General features: G+C 32.9%; 2 protein-coding genes across 2 annotated transcripts; both read right to left on the reverse strand.

Moving 5' to 3' along the window:
• Positions 1-3,530: 3,530 nt before the first annotated feature.
• Positions 3,531-7,044, reverse strand: LOC145609529 (uncharacterized). Its single transcript, XM_081664989.1, has 2 exons — positions 6,827-7,044; positions 3,531-4,755 (listed from the first exon to the last, which is right to left on the reverse strand). The coding sequence occupies exons 1-2, from the start codon at positions 7,042-7,044 to the stop codon at positions 3,531-3,533; spliced, it is 1,443 nt and encodes a 480-aa protein (XP_081521115.1).
• Positions 7,045-10,868: 3,824 nt separating this feature from the next.
• Positions 10,869-16,035, reverse strand: LOC145609530 (uncharacterized). Its single transcript, XM_081664990.1, has 2 exons — positions 15,809-16,035; positions 10,869-12,135 (listed from the first exon to the last, which is right to left on the reverse strand). The coding sequence occupies exons 1-2, from the start codon at positions 16,033-16,035 to the stop codon at positions 10,869-10,871; spliced, it is 1,494 nt and encodes a 497-aa protein (XP_081521116.1).
• Positions 16,036-17,703: the final 1,668 nt, after the last annotated feature.

Consider the following 17,703-nt stretch of genomic DNA (forward strand, 5'->3'; position numbering starts at 1 on the left):
AAACTAAAATTTGTGAAAATTTTATAGTATTCATTTAAAATATTACTACCATAATGTTTTCATAATTACATAGTTTACAATTATATTGATACATTTTTTTTCTTCAAATAATTAATTATATTACTTTACCTTAGGCATAAAATAGTATTATCAACTTTTTTTTGATTTATCAATTTTTTAATTTCATTTATGTTATTTTTATTCTTATTTTATAGTTTCTCAAAAAAAATTATTTTATGGTGTATTGAAAATTTCAAAAAAAAAAAATATATATGCATTGTAGATATAATAAGAGTTATTATGACCATTTTATAAGTTGAAAAAAATCAACCAATCATATTGTATATCACTAAAATAATATGGTAGTCATTTTTCAAACGACTACAGTAAAATCTTCAAATAATTGCCATAGATTAAGGAACTTCTATAACATACTTCAAATAATCCCAACACGTACAAATATATAGCGTATATCTCGTATTATGATGATGGCACCTTCATCAACTCATTCTTCAAGTCTTCAACCCTTCATTCTAAGCATCAAGAGGCCTAATCTTTCAATAATCTTGTACAGGTATGTAGTTGTGCTGGTGACCAGCCTTTTGTTGGGTTTGAGAACTATGGAGAACGGTTCAAGAAGGCTAATGGGGTGCATAGCTTAGGATCAGTCTAAGCTATGGGCTATTGCTTGGTGTTAAGCAATGGTGCAGTGGATGACAAAGGGCTGACTTCAAATGGGCATATCTCAAGATCTAGAAGTGATATTGAGATGATTCAAGTTGGAGGTGATAGCTCGTCTCAAGATCTTTCCAACGATTGGTCATAAGCTATATTTGATCGAGAATCGAGGGAGTTATGGCTATTTTAAGAAGAGGTGTCCGCGTAGTACGGGAGTTCGACCGAACTTTTGAAAGGTTCGGTCGAACCTAGCTTCTGAGGCAGACCCTGCAGCCTTTTGATTTTTAGATTAGAGAAGTTTCGGTCGAACCAAGGAAGAAGTTTGACCGAACCACCTCATGTTTGACCGAACTATAGGTAGGTTCGGTCGAACCATCGAGCCCCTATTCGAGCGTGCATGCGATTTCTTTTATTTCGCTCGGGATGTAATCTTAGTTGTTGATCTTCTTGCACTATATATACCCTTGTATTGTTATTGTAGAGAGAGTAATAAGAGAAGGGAAAGATGTAGAAAGAGAGAGAGCCTCATGTAAACCCAAACACTTAGGGTTTGGATGTTTGAGAGGGTGAGTTTGGGGTGGGAGCTTTCATGGTGATTGAAAGCTTGTAATCTACATTAATTTTCATCAAATTGTTACTCCATAGTGGATTGGTAGGTTTTCCTCCCGCGGTAAATTCTCCTTGTCTCGTTTATTACTTGTCTTTCCGTCTTCGTTGTTGTTAATTGTCGTTAATTGCAAACTTAGCTAGCACATTTGTAATCCCTTTCACCTTTCATGTCTCATTAGTTGTTAGCTAGCACCATTTTTTTTCCTGTATCGATGACTCATATGCGGCGGAAAATAATGTTATAGCAATTTTCTCCACCTCATCCCCCTCAAGTCCAAAAAAATAGTTTATAATCTGGACCTTTTACTAAAACGGCTAATTTGAGAAATGTATTTACTAAAACGGCTAATTATAAAATTTAATTCCCAAACTAGCTATTTTATTAACTTGGAAGGAATTTTTATATTTCTTATTTTTCTTTGAATCGGTTTGGTTCACTTTATTGATTTTTTTAAATTTTTTTTTCTTTTTTTGGTTTTACATTAAGTTTCTTAAAGATTTTATTTAAATAAAACCAAAAAATAAATAAAAAAGTTTATTAGCTATATATTTAGCTTATTATTACGTATTTTAGAGGTATATGTATAATTATTAATACACTATTAGCTTGTATTTGCAGCTCGATTGGATGTCTTATCCTTGATCTCTTATAAGAAGTTTTGATGTTCGTTGTTTCCGGAGCAAATAAAATGATTCTATGTTCAATAGTTGTATAACATTACTTTTTTTATAATCAAGATTTGATTGTTCCTACTTGCTTTCTAACTTTTAGGCTTATACTACCTCCGTTACATATTATTTGCAACAATTGGACATTTTCCCTCTCTACTTTATGTCAAATCGTTGCAAATAATATGTAACGAATGTAGTATATCTTACTCTAAAACACCTCCTCTTCTTTTTTTTTTTTTTTTTTTTTTTTTTTTTTTTTTTTTTTGTTGTTGTTGTTGTTGTTGTTGATTGGAAGTTTGGATCAATTTTTTGAGTGATTGTTTATTTTGTTTAACTTTTTTAAAATTGAGAATTGTTGCAAATACTACCTCCGGTCCAAGTTAGTTGCAACTTTGGAATATTTTATATCTCACAAATAATACCCTAAAGTTGCAACTAACTTGGACCGGAGGTAGTATATTATGTTGAATGTTATTGTTCAAATTAATGGAATATTGTAAAATATGGCATTGGAATTTTCCAAAGAAAACAAAAAAATCAAAATTAAAAAAAAATAACCATTTGATAAAAAAAAAAAAAAAACAAAAAAAAACCCATAAAGTGAACCAAAGTGGTCTAAAGGAATATAAGAAATAGATAAAATTCCTTCCAAGTTACTCCCACTGTCCCTTTTTGATAGTTTCTTGTGGACAAATTTTAGTCCCAAAATGTTCACCCCATTTGCTTTTTCCAACAACCATTAATATTAAATTTTTACCGAAATTCTCTCCAATTTACAACAATACTTTTGCAAATTTAGATTTTCCATGTAAATTTTGTTTTCCCATGCACTTTTATTACTTTCTCTCTCTACTTTTTTTGCATACCCAATGTCAATTACTTTTTCAATGTCATTTTACTATTCTTATTCATGTTTATTAATTCCCGTGAAAAATGCCCATAAGGGACTATCAAAAGGGGACGAAGGGAGTAATAAATTAGCTAGTTTGAGAATTAAAATTTATAATTATACTTTTATAAAATTAGCCATTTTGATAAAAGATCCTTATAATCTACAATGACATTCTTATATATTTACTCTCTTTATAAGGTTTATTTCATTTCATAAACCACATACTTGTATATGATGGGATACAGTTGTGGTGACAACCCTTGGTTTAACCATATGCATCACTACTTGACCAAGCTAGAGTTGGAAGTTGGAACACAGGAGTACGTATAAATAAAATGCGATAGTAGAGCATTATTGCATAAAGAAGAAGTATAATTGGATCCAAAAAAAAAAAAAAAAAAAAAAAACAAACAAGAAGTATAATAACATTACATATGTAACACTGAGCTAGCACACCTCTAAAATTGAAGTGTACAATTATTACACATCTTACCCGGAAGAAGTTGGGACAGATGGAAAACACAGCCAAGCAAATGAAGAGTACAAGCTAGCATGAAATAAACAACTCAAAACAGCCAAGCAAATTAAATGAAGAGTGCAAGCTAGCATGAAAGAAAAAACACAACAAAGTTCAATTCCGATGATCGATTTTAGGGTCGATCTGATGAAGTGGCATGGATTAGAGTGGTTCATATTTGACATGGTAATCAAAATGATAGGAATTGATGCCGGTGTAAACACCATCTGACAAAGTAGTTGTTTTTATTTTTCCATTAGGCATATGATCAACCTGATCATAGGAAAAGGGAACATCACAAGTTGCTTGTGTTGAAACAGCAGTTATGGTAACCTTTGTGTGGTGAGGCACTTTGACAGTATAAGAGCTTTGCACTTCCTCAGATTCCGACACAGATCCTCCCAAATCGCACTGTATCTTAAGCTCTAAACCGATCTCTAAGGTCCCATTTGCAATGAAAGGGACTCCACCTTTAACGATAGCTTTGGTAGTCACAGCCCCAGATTTGCTAGTGTTCCAAGTCTTAGTAGTAGTTTTTGCGATCCTAAATTGAAGCGTGGTCACATTCTCATCGTCACTTGGGTTCTCTGTTACTTGTTCAGCTAGTGTGAGGGGCTTGCGACCGTAGATCCTAGCTCTATCAAGATGAAATTGGAACACATTTACTTCGCGTGAAAGTACAGGCTCTACTAATTGCAATCTGCACTCGCTTGTTATAGTATTTGAAGTGGCCCTTATTGAATAACCATCGTGTCCGGGACGAGGAAACCTCTCCACGAATCTATTAGTTTCCAGGTTACGAAGAGCAACAATATTCTTATCGACACTATATACTGAAAACAGTAAGAAAGAGTAATATGGATTATCCCCTTGTTCCCTAGTAAAATCAATAATTGTTTCAATATTATATACTTCAAATCCCTCAATAATACGGAAAACTGTGGATTGCCACCAATTCCCATCAACACCTTTCACATAGATGAAGCCGTCATTATTGGTATTAATCTCGAACGAATTCCCTATCTGTCCAATATCGTTACTCGCGAACATGACATAAGGATAATCCTTATTATTTTCTCTACTACTATTTAAGTATAAACCATTTGGGTCCTTAAATGCAACATATTGGGGCAGTATAACAATTGTTCCGTAATCCACTACGGAGGATACATCTTCAATGGTGGCAACAGGTTCCAAACATAAGTACATCTCACGATCCAGAGCAACATCACGTCTCCCTACAGTTTTCCCAAGTTGAACATGAACAAACTTCACTGTCTTCCCATCATCACTAACATTGGCCCTAAACAATGTACAATTCCATGCCGTTTTGTCCTCCACTGGATCTTTTCCTGCTGCTACTATCCAATTTTCACTTTCCGATGACCTATAATTAAGTCAAACATACTCAGCTAGTCAGCTAGTATCATATGATTCCACTTTTCTCAAATATATATTGCCTAGTGTTAAAATAAGGAAATTTGTGTTTTACCACTCTTAATATATATATAACTTTGCTCAAATGACTAAAAGGATCCTCTTAAGAAGAAAAAATGGTAAATTCCTCTTCCTGAAGAGGAAACTAATTTTAAGCCTCTGTGCCAAAATTTTGATTATTTTGTATTTTTTAAATTAAATTTTTTGTATGAATAATATTAGTGGAGCTTTAAGAGGAATATATATAGTAGAAATTATATTTCAAGATGGAAGTGAGGTTGGTTGAACAATTAAAAAATTCTTAAAAAGCAAAAATTAGTATAACTAAGGAGCAGAGAGAATATGATAAATACTTCCTTTGTTTTTTTAAGTTAACACCTTTCTATTATTACGCTTGCAAACTCATGGCGTGTGTCCCGGGCGATACCCCGGGTTTGCAAGTTTGTACTTGTTGGTTTCGAGTTTAAGTCTTGCAATAAATATTTTTTAGTTGTCAAACTCAATTATTACAAACGGAAACAAATAGATAGTATAATAAAACGCCAAATAACATTTCTAAGTTAACTATAATTTTATTGGATTAAAAAACACAATTAATAATTGGCTAAGATGGTAAGACTTGTAACTTAAGACTTGTTGGTATTGAGTTCAAGTCTTGTTATAAAAATACAATATTAGAAATTTCATAGAAAGAAAAATAATAAATTAGGAAAATTTGACAATTATCACCTTCTATTATGTCCATTTTAGCAATTACCACCTCTTATTTATTTTTTGAAAATTACCAACTTCTATTTTCAAAAATATCGAAAGTTACCACCTTCTTGCCTCCCAACTACCATATGACGTTATTTTGGGTCCATTCTTTCCCTTCCCTCTCTATTTCCCTCACATTTCTCATTCCTAACTCGATTTTCATCCCCCCTTTCACTTTTTTCCCCCAAAAAATCAAAAACACTTCAATTTACTCTTCCAAATCAAAATTGACGAACAATTATTGATGGTTTGGGGGAAAAAAGTGAAAGAGGAGATGAGAATCCAAACAGGAATGATAAATAATGGGAGGGAAAAGGGAGGAAAGGTAAAGAATGAGCCCAAAATAACGTCATGTGGTAGTTGAGAGGCAAGAAGGTGGTAACTTTTGATGTTTTTGAAAATAGAAGGTGGTAATTTTCAAAAAAAAAAAAAAAAAAAAAAAAGATGGTGGTAATTGCTAAAATGGACATAATAGAATGTGGTAATTGTCAAAATTTCCAATAAAATATTGTTAAAAGTTTTTAAAAAAGAAAATAAAACAATTAATAAAATACAACCGTAAAAGAATAGTGAAGTAAATAATAAAATATGGAGGGCCTAAAAAAGTTAGGCATAAAATATTATTGTATCAAGTAAGTAGGACATATGGAGATGGATCCAAGTATCATACATTGTATCAACATATTGATATATAAATTCTACAACATGCATATTTTAGCATTAGATAATGATATCAAGGGTGGATCTTTTGTTGAGGCAAATGCAAAAAGGCTCCTCCCAATCTGATTTTTCCAAACATATAATTGAAACAGCTAAATACTCCATCTGCTTTCTCTCTCTCTCTCTCTGTTTTTTTTTTTGGGTTGCCCTTTGATCAGTATATTTTTTAAGGTAAATTAAAAGTTTTTTTTTTCAATGTGTTTTGCATGCGGTTTCGAAAAGAGCAAAATAACCCCTACTCCGTATATACTGATCGAGAAATCCCTGTAATATTTAATGACTAGCTCCTATAATATTTACCTAACCCCTATAGCACTGATGAAGTTACCTAATAACACTCATCAAGTAACTCCTATATGTTGGCCACACGATGTGACCAGCCACATATCAAAATTTACTTCGTATAATAAAAAATAGTGATCATTTACATTTACCTGAAATTTTTACTAAGAGATTTTATTTTACTATTAATTATATAGTGCAAGCTAATAAGTATGGTAAAAGTGGATAATCAATTTATAAAAGTACAAATGTACAATAGATACCTGACCCAATATTTGTTGTTATAGCAAGATCTAATATGGGCAATACCATCTCCAGCAGGCTCTATAGCAAACTTGGCTCGATCGCTAACCACTTTATCAGTGGTATACGCAAGTTTGCCATCATCTTCTACGCCCAAATACTTGAATGGTGCGCCACCATACGTTGCTTTCAGTGCAACGTATGTTGGCAAATGAACCATTGCTTCCAAGTTTGCCATCACTTAGACTTTTAGGAAGAAAAATAATTGCCCTATATATGTGTTTATTTCTTTCCTTGGCTTTTAAAGTTGCTTGCTTGCTTCATTATATGTCCGAAATGCTATGCTATTTATAGTCCATATTGCTTACTAATTCTATAATAAAGTATTGAGTACTTGCAAATATCTTAATCTAGTAATCACGACTACCAAAAATCTTCTTTGTCAATGGATCTAAGTCTTTATTTACGTATTGTTTAAAATTTTGTGGTTGATGCTTTTTTTTTTGTAATTATTATTATTATTATTATTATTATTATTATTTGTTCAAAGCCGCCATTGTTATAACGTTTAATATGAAGAAATTTATAATCACCTCTACGCAACATCAGATATCTAGAGATTCTTTATAGATTCCGCTCTAGATCAAACTGAACTGATTGGAATTCAACTTAACTTAATTAAACTAAGGTGAAATTAAGTTGAACTGAATAGGCCCCAAGTCGAAAGTAAATCAATCATGTTATTATAGTACTTACACAAATTGATTATTTTATTTATTTATTTATTTATTTATTTTTTTGAAAGGATACAAGTCAAATTTTAGATAAGGTTACTTTTGAATAAGGTTAAGTCAGCTTAATTTTCATACATACTTTTAATTTATAGCATCTACAATAGTTGTGCATAAGGACCTGTTAGCAATTTCTAAATAATTGCTAGCTATATGCTAGCCATTGTGGAGCTACAACTTATTGTAGCTAAGCTAAACTATAACTTTCGGTCCACCCAATTCTATTATATTTATTTATTTAATATATTTTATGTATTTGTTTGTTTGTTTATTTATTTATTTATTACAAAAGAATGTAGCTTATCATTGTAAAAGTTGTAGCATAAAACATGTAGTTTGGAGATTTATGATGTAACAACCCAAAACTACATGTAGCTAGTCATGGTAGATGGTCTAAGGCACATGTTTTTATTTAGCAATTCAATAGGCCAAATTGATTATCCAATTGATCTGTCATCACTCATCACCATTGCACCGGCCTCAAGTTGTGATTACCAAAAAGATTGCCGAAAGTCAACAGTTCAACACAGCTCATCAAATTTCTGTCGGCAAACCAATTGATTATGCTATTAATGGTAGTGATAATTGATAAACCCATACTAACGATCCTAGCTGTAACAACTTCTTAGCTTATCCCTTAGCTAGCCGAGTATAATTGTAGAGTATCTATACTATATATTAAAAGGCATTACTAAAACAGTCTATGTGTCACGAGGATACCTTTATTGCGCCACATCATCCAATCAACGTCTTATTACGCCATATCATCACCCACTCAACGCCACGTAGATCTCCTTTCTATATGTTTTTCATTGAATGTCATGCACTTATAACTAATAATAAAAAAATATCAAGTCTCCACAAGATTTGAACTTGCATGCAACTTCTTTTTCTAAAACAAAGCATCTTACCACCAAGATATGTATGTGATATTTTTGTTATTTTTTGATACAAAATATTTAATATGCATAACAAAGTTAATTACAAGAAAATAAGGTAATGATCTGGGGCATCACCCGGGCCCAAATACTAGTTATTATTGGAAAAAAAAATGTCAAAAATGTACGGGTACAACCATTTGGTCTTAATTTTATTATTTTTGGACTAGAAAAATTAAAAGATTAATATTATTAGTGAATAGTCATATAAAATCTATGCAGTTATATGTGTGTTGATCTGACTAAGTCATCACCTTTGTCACAATCGGCGATGTATGATTTCGTACCTAGTCGTGTGGTCATAGATGGCTAGATGCAACTCGTCGGAAACGTGCAAAGTATCAGGCTAAATGTGAGACGATTGGTTACATGGTTTTCTTCCTTTTAATTTCTTGTTTTCTTCATAGGGAGAATTAGAGACAGTTGTTGTTGCTTTGCTTAATTGGGTACAAAAGTTCTTTCAGGCTTAGAATATCAGGGGTAGAGCAGCAGCCTACATCTTTATTAAGATTGGTTTTGCTATAACTAAAAGAGTGGGAACCCAGATTGTTTCATGGCTACCCAAAAAATAAAAAAAGGAAAACCCCTCCCCCCTTGCCGGTAGCAACCCCACCACCGCCTGCTACCCCCGTCGGCGGCCAGAGGACCTATCTGGTGCTGGTTAGAGGTCAATGAATATAAAGTACTACCTCTGTTTCATATTATTTGCAACAATTAGACATTTTTCCTCTCAATTTTATATCAAATCGTTGCAAATAATATGAAACGGAGTTAGTACAAAATGATTTGATTATGTCATTACAACTTTACAAGCCCATTCTATCAATTCTGGCTGTAACAAGTCTAACAACATTTTTGTAGCTATTATCATAAGTAGCTAGTTTGTATATTTAGGGTTTTTCTACATTATAACCCTCTAACTTTTCGTTTTCTACGATGTGCCCCACTTTTTGAGAAATCTACACTGTAATCTCAAAAAACATTTAGCTTCTATACGGTAACCTTGCCGTTAACAAATTCCGTCAGTAGAGCACACTCACCACTTAATAATAATTTTTTATCGATTTCCGTGTTGGAAATAGTTCTGTGAAAAGTTTTGGGGGCTATTTTGGCCCTAAAGGGTCCAAATTGAGCTCAGATTTGACAAAAAAAATGACACAAATATCTTGTTTTGAGTATTAAATACGTAAACACGCAAATCGAGACATTTCTTAATATGCAAAACGAGCCATTTGTGTTATTTTTTTTGTTAAATCTAAGCTCAATTTGGCGCTTTTAGGAACAAAATAGCCCCCAAAACCATTAACGAAATCATTTCCAACACGCAAATCGATTAAAAAATATTATTAAGTGGTCAGTGGGCCCCAGTAACGGAATTAGTTAACGGCAAGATAACGGCAAGGTTACCATATAGAAGCTAAATGTTTTTTGAGGTTACAGTGTAAATTTCTCAAAAAAGGGGGCACATCGTAGAAAACGGAAACTTAGAGGGTTATAATGTAGAAAAACCCTTATATTTATCATGTAAATCATTTTATGAACTTAACCTAGGCCTCCATTAGTTTAAAGTAAATATATGGACAATAAAAATGAATTGGAGTCACAAATCAATCACAGTTGCAAACTGAAATTTGGCATTGATTCTTGAAATAATTGCCATCGATTAAGGAACTTCAATAGTGTACTTCAAATAATCCCAACACGTACAATACATAGCATGCTTTTTTCTTTTTTAATTTCTTCAAACAGTTGTGCTGATGATCAACGTTTCGTATCTCATTACTCCGTAGTTGTTAGCAGCCATGGTGAGGTGAGACTTGTCTTTTTATCATTCAGAAATCAGAAGTGATTTTTTTTCCTGTATCGATGACTCATATGCGGTTGAAAATGCTATAACAATTCTCACCACCCCCCTCCCCTTTTAGAGAGATTGTTATATATACCTAGGTGTATGGTACACCCATGAGGATTTTGTCCTCATTTTGATGATTGTTTTTCATTTAATCATTAAATGAAAAGTAAAAACTAACTTTAGGTTAGTTGGGTACACGATATACCAGGTATATATAAAATATTTCACCAAGTTAGAGTTGGAAGTTGGAACACAAGTCCATATATAATAAATAAAATGCGATAGTAGAGCAATATAGCACAAAGAAGAGAAGTATAACAACATTACAAACGTAAAACTGAGCAAGCACACCTCTACAATTGAAGTGCACATTGATTATTACACGAAACAAGTTCGGACATATTGAAAAAACAACCAAGCAAATGAAGAGTACAAGATAGAATGAAAGGAAAAAACACAACAATGTTTAGTTCCGATGATTTTAGGGTCGATCTGATGCACCGGCCGGTAAGAGTGATTCATATTTGATATGGTAATCAAAATGATAGGCATTAACGCCGGTGTAAACACCATCTGACAAAGTAGTCGTTTTGATGTCTCCATTAGGCATATGATCAACCTGATCATAGGAATAGGGAACATCACATGTTCCTTGGGTTGCAAATGCAGTTACGGTAACCTTTTTGTTGGGTGGCACTTTGACAGTATATGAGCTTTGCACTTCCACAGTTTCCGACACAGATTTTCCCGTATCGCACTGTATGCTAACCTCTGCACCGATCTCTAAGGACCCATTTGCAATGAAAGGGACTCCACCATTAACGGTAGCTTTGGTAGTCACAGACCCGGATTTGCTAGTGTTCCAAGTTGAAGTCGTAGTTGTTGAAATCATAAATTGAAGCGTGGCCTCATTGTCATAGCCGGATGAGTTCTCTGTTACTTGTTCAGCAAGTACGAGATGCTTGCGACCGTAGATCCTAGCTCTTTCAACATGAAAATGGAACACATTGAGTTCGCGTGCAAGTATAGGCTCTACCACCTGCAATCTACACTCACTTGTTATAGTATTTGATGTAGTACGTAATCCAATATATTCGACCATGGTGAAATGTGTTTTTGCAACTTTCCTCTCCAAGAATTTCTGAGAGTGCATGTGTCGAAGAGCAACAATACCCTTGTCAACTCTATACACTGAAAACAGTATGTCAGGGTCAGTAGGATTATCACCTTGGTCCTTATAATCAAGATTGCAAATAATCTCATTGCTCATATTTGGTATATAAGAAGATATTGTTTCATAAATTGAGCTTTCCCAACAATTTCCGGCATCACTTTTCAGATAAATGAGGCCGTCATGAGTGTTAAAGATCTCGAACGAATTTCCTTCCTGCCCAATATCATCACTCGAAAACGTGACGCAAGGAAACACCTCATTTTTTTTATTAATATTTAAGTATAGGCCATCCTGGTCCTTAAATGCAACATATTGGGGCAGTATAACAATTGTTCCGTAATCCACCACTGAGGATACGTCTTCAGTGGTGGCAACAGGTTCCAAACACAAGTACATTTCACGATCCGGAGCAACATCACGTCTCCCTACGGTTTTTCCAAGTTGAACATGAACAAATTTCACTGTCTTTCCATCATTGCTAACATTGGCACGAAACAAAGTACAATTCCATACTGTTTTATCATCCTCCGTTTCTTTTGCTGCTGCTACTAACCAATTTTCGTTTTCAGATGACCTGTGAAATTAAATAAAGCATCTTCGATCATTTACTTTTCTTTTTCTCAAGGAAAATTTGACAATTACCACCTTCTGTTATGTCCATTTTAGCAATTATCACCTTCTATTTTTTTTTTTTTTGAAAATTACCACCTTCTATTTTCAAAAACATCAAAACTTACCACCTTCTTGCCCCTCTATTACCACGTGACGTCATTTTGGGCTCATTCTTTCCCTTTCCTCCCTATTTTCCTCACATTTCTCATTCCTAACTCGATTTTCATCCACCCTTTCACTTCTTTTCCCCCAAACAATCAAAAACACTTCAATTCACTCCTCCAAATCAAAATTGACGAACAATTATTGGTGGTTTGGGGGGAAAAAAGTGAAAGGGGAGATGAGAATCCAAATAGGAATGCGAAATGTGAGGAAAATAGGGAGGAAAGAGAAAGAATGTGCCCCAAATGACGTCACGTGGTAGTTGGGGGGCAAGAAGGTGGTAACTTTTGATGTTTTTGAAAATAGAAGGTGGTAATTTTCAAAAAAAAAATAGAAGGTGGTAATTGCTAAAATGGACATAACAGAAGGTGGTAATTGTCAAATTTTCCTTTTCTCAAATAAGTTGCCTTTTGTTAAGATAAGTTAATAAGATCAAATGTACGACTTGAAAACATATACTCGTACTAGCTGAAACTCATATAATTGTAATAGAACTCGCGGATTGGCAGTTGGCCATATATGATAATGATTGAATGTAAATTTACAAGGAACATTAATTAAGATTCGTTCTCATATTAATGCTAGTTCACTCTTTTTTTTTTTCTACATAAATTTTCATTCTCACCTATTGCTTCTCCCTAAATGGTAATGGATGATAAAGAATAAAGATTAAAAAAAATTGCTTGAAATGAAACAGCGTTACCATGGGAATGTTAATTTCGTGTCTAACTTTTTAAAAAAATCTTCTTAATTTGCACTTATAATTCATTCATATTAGACCTTGTTCACTTCATCTTATAAAAATAATATTATGGACCTATTCTCTTCAGTTTAGTTTCAATTCAGTTCAATTCTTAATTTCCTTCTCTCATAAACAATTTAATTTAGCTCAGTTCAGTACAGTAAATCGGAACAGGATCTAAATAAAAATAAATTTAGTTCAGTTATATAATTTTAGTTTAGTAAAAATAAGTTTAGTTTAGTAAAAAAATCAGTATTTTTAAAGAGAAAATATGATAGAAAATCAGTGCAAATAATTTCAGTTCAGTAAATAATCTAAGTTCAACAAAAATAATTTTAATTTAGTAAAAATATAATTTCAGTTCAGTAAAAATAATTCTAGTTAAGCAAAAATAATTTCAATTCAGTAAAAATAAGGTTAAGTGAATAGGGTCTTACTATAATTTTTAGTCGTTTATTTATTACTTGGCTCCCAAACATGGTGTAGAAATTACATTATTTACTTTGTATTTTTTTTTTTTTGACAGGTATTTACTTTGTATCTTAATTGATTAAAGCCTTATAGATGATTAGTCCACCACAAAGCCTTATATGTGGTTGGCCACATGATGTGGCCATCTAATATATGGGTTACTTCATTCGTTAAAGTAATAGGGGCTACTTGGTCAATGTTAAAGGGGTTACTTTGTCGGTGTTATAAAAGTTACTCGGTTAGTGTTACAGGGGTTACTTAATCCGTGTTATAAAAGTTACTTTATTATTTCATAAGTGGTTACACGGTGTGATCAGCCACACACAAGAAGGACTGTAAATCCATAACATTTAACAAACCCTTATGTGATAGTATCTGAAATCGCAAAGTAGTGTTAAAATAACACTCAATAAATTACACGTTCTACCTAAAAATGAGGGTTGATTTGGTGTTTATCTCGTGATTTATACTAGTAAGTACATGTGTACTTCGCGAAAGCACATAACATGAGGCTATGTTTTAATCATACTACTTACTGTATTTTAAAACAAATCAGAAATTAATACAAAAAATAACTTTGTGGAACAAAAAATAACTTTATTGTACGTTTTTATATGTAAAAAAATATCGTAATTATATTTCTTCTATCTTGAATTTTTCATTTAAAAACTAGGCTTATATGCACAAAATGTTTGCTTTAGATTTTTAAATCTATATACAGCAACCATTTTAAAAGAGTAAGAAATTGTTAAGGAAAATTTAAACAAACTTCAAGAATTTAAAGTAAATGGTGGATTTTTTTGTCGAAACTATTTGTTGTTAAATATACACTTTATAAACAATTACCTATTAAAACATATATTAAAAAAAATTAAAAAAATAAAAAAAATCCTGAAAGAAAAAAAACAAAAAGAAAAAATTGAGTACCACTCCTTAAAAATGGATTTCGTTTATAAATTGATCACTCTTTGTTGCTATTATAAAAAAAAAAAGAAGATTAATTATACTCTTAATAGCCTAATTTGCATGGTTAAACACCCTAAAGACCTGTTCACTTCAGCTTAAAAATTTCAATTTAGTTCAGTTCAACTCTAATCAATTCAGTTCAACTCCTAATTTCCTTCTTTCATAAAATATTCATTTCAGCTCTATTCAATTCAGTTCAGCTCCAATCAATTCAGTTCAGCTCCACTCAGTTCAATTTAGTTCAGCTTAGTTCAATAAATGTGAACAAACCCTAAATCTCAAAATTAAATGACGTTTACACTGTAATTCTTAAATTTTTAAACTATAATTTGTACGAGGATGAAGTATTAGATCGTAAGGGATGGAGGAGGAAGACTTTTGTGGATGATCACACGGAATAATCAAATTTAGTTCATGTAGCCAACTCCACTTATGAGATTAAGGCTTTGATTGATGAATTATTACTCAAATTTATATTATTGTGTTTGGAGCACCTCAAATAAACTTTAGGGGGATGGTACTACTGCTATGAGGTGCTCCAAACAGAGGGTGATGATTGATTAATTATCACTCAATTTTATATTATTATGTTTGGAGCACCTCAAATAAACTTTAGGGGGATGCTGCTACTGCCATGAGGTGCTCCAAACAGAGGGTGGTTGAGAGGTACTTAGAAGTGTCTTGTAAGGGCAGGTTGGTCATTTATTTTATGCGGGATATAAATTTTGCTATTGTAGATTCAACCGACTTAATACACTCTCAATAGTACATAGTATAATTTCACTGGTATTTCAAAAAAGGTTCTAAAGTCTCGTATGGCTGTTAATACCATTAAATAAAGCTTCATGGGTACACAATACGCCATACGGTTTAAGTGATATTTACAAAAATCTTCGGTGGTACAAAAAATACTCTCAATAGTTGTGGTTCCAATTCTTTTTTTTTTTTTTGTCTTTTTCCTCACGTGATACCATTTTTGACGAAAAGATGGGCCCCACCCCACCCTTTTTTCACTATTTCTATCTCTCTCTTCCTTGTACATTTTGTAAATTATTTTATGTTGTGAGACATCTTATTTTGTCTCACAACCCTACATTTATATTTCCTTCTACTGAAATACTACATTACACATTTACACGTATGTAGTAGACTTTTAACAGTTTGACTCTAGTAGTCAAACTTTAATAACATTATATTCTTCATACATAGTACTCCATATATGACTCATAATAATTGCATTAAATAATAAAAAAATAATAACTCCGAAATAACACGTTAAGAATAGTAATGATACCTGACCCAGTATCTGTTGTTATAGCAAGATCTAATATGGACTATACCATCTCCGGCAGATTCGATAGCAAACTTGGCTCGATCACTCACCACTTTATCAGTGGTATACGCAAGTTTGCCATCATCTTCTACGCCCAAATACTTGAATGGTGCGCCACCATATGTTGCTTTTAGTGCAACGTATGTTGGCAAATGAACCATTGCTTCCACGCTTGCCATAATGCCCATCACTCACACTTCACACACACTTACACACACGTTTGTTTTATGAAGAAAATTACACTTTACTTTTACTTCTAAAAGCTTGATTGTATTTAATTTGTTCATAATCCTATGATATTTATAGCCTAAGATACTTGCTACCTTACAATATTTTATTGTTTGTGTACTTGTAAATTTCATAATCCACCCGACACTGCTATTAAAACTCATGTTCGTTAATAAGTCTAAGTCATTGAATATCTATATTTTTGAGATGGCACATTCTTCATTTAATTTGGTTAAGAGATTCACGTTAGTAAAGTACAGAGTATTATTTATTAAAGTAAAAGTATTAAGGTTCTATTCACATTTATTGAATTGAACTGAACTGAACTGAACAGAATATTTTATGAGAAAAGGAAATTAAGAGCTGAATTGAACTGAACTGAAATTAAATAAGCTGAAGTGAACAAGCCCTAAGTTTAGTATTTAACAAGCATTTTATTAAATTTATTGGTTAGTAAATAAGATCAGCGCCCAACAGCACAAGACATCACATTATTTGGGGCAATCTTAAATTTTAGATAAAATATACTTCGTACATTTTACTAAGAAATAAGTGCCCATTTCTTTTAAAGCATACGCGTTGCACCTACCATAATAGTTGATGTTGTTTTGGCTACTACACAAAGTTTAGGGTGATCAATGCACCTAAGCCATATTTCAAGGTGTTGCGCCCAATCTTACCAAAATTATACACCGTACTATTTATGGTCACCACCAAACCAACTACTTATTATTCTTTTCTCTTAGCTCATTTTCTTTTAAACTTCTAGATTTTTGGGCCTGATCCACGAAGTAATACACCGTGGATCCGCCGCTACCGCCGCCTTGTTCTTTTGAGCTTTTGGGCAGAGTAGAGCAGATTGAAGCAGAGCAGAGCAGATTCTATTATTATTATCATTAGTATTATTTTTAATCAGAGCAGGGCAGAGCAGATTGAAGCAGAGCAGCTCTGAAGAACGGGGCCTAAGTTTATGTGTATATAATGTAATTGGATTTTTATTTTATATTTGCAAAATAACACCACAAAAAAAATCACAAAATGAATTAGGGTGGTTTTCGAGGAGGGGGAAGGGAGGGTTTTGGTGGGGCAGGGGTGCCGGCATCTTAGTTTATGATATCGATGGAGGGGGACGGGTGGTGCCAGTGGTGGAATTGGGGTTTGGGGTTGGGTTAGGTTGTTTAGGATTTATTTTATTTTATTTTTCTTTTTTTAACTAATAAGACACGTGTATGTACATGGCGGACCCCAATAACGGATTCCATCCAAGAATTCTTTGAGAGGTGGTGAAATCCAATTTTTGGGTTTTTTGTGGTGTTATAAATTTTTTTTTTTGTGTGTTATTATCCCTTTTGTGACTTTTTTGTAGTGTTATTATATATGCTAAATATCCTTATATTTCTCTCCTTTCCTCCTCTCTTTTAGGGTTTCTTCAAAACCTTGGCCGTCTAGGCCGGGAATAGTCTAATTTCTACGGAAATTAGACTATTTCCGAACCTTTTCCCTTAATTTTATTTAGTTTTGCTATTTAGTTTTCAATAAATCTACATAAGTAGTGTAGATATTCATCTGTCTCCCTATGGTGGAGTGTCTCCCTCTGGCGGGGTCGTTAGTTTTTGTTAGTTTAGTTG

This window comes from Chenopodium album, chromosome 23 (assembly GCF_948465745.1).
Source record: "Chenopodium album chromosome 23, dcCheAlbu1.1, whole genome shotgun sequence".
NCBI lineage: Eukaryota > Viridiplantae > Streptophyta > Magnoliopsida > Caryophyllales > Amaranthaceae > Chenopodium > Chenopodium album.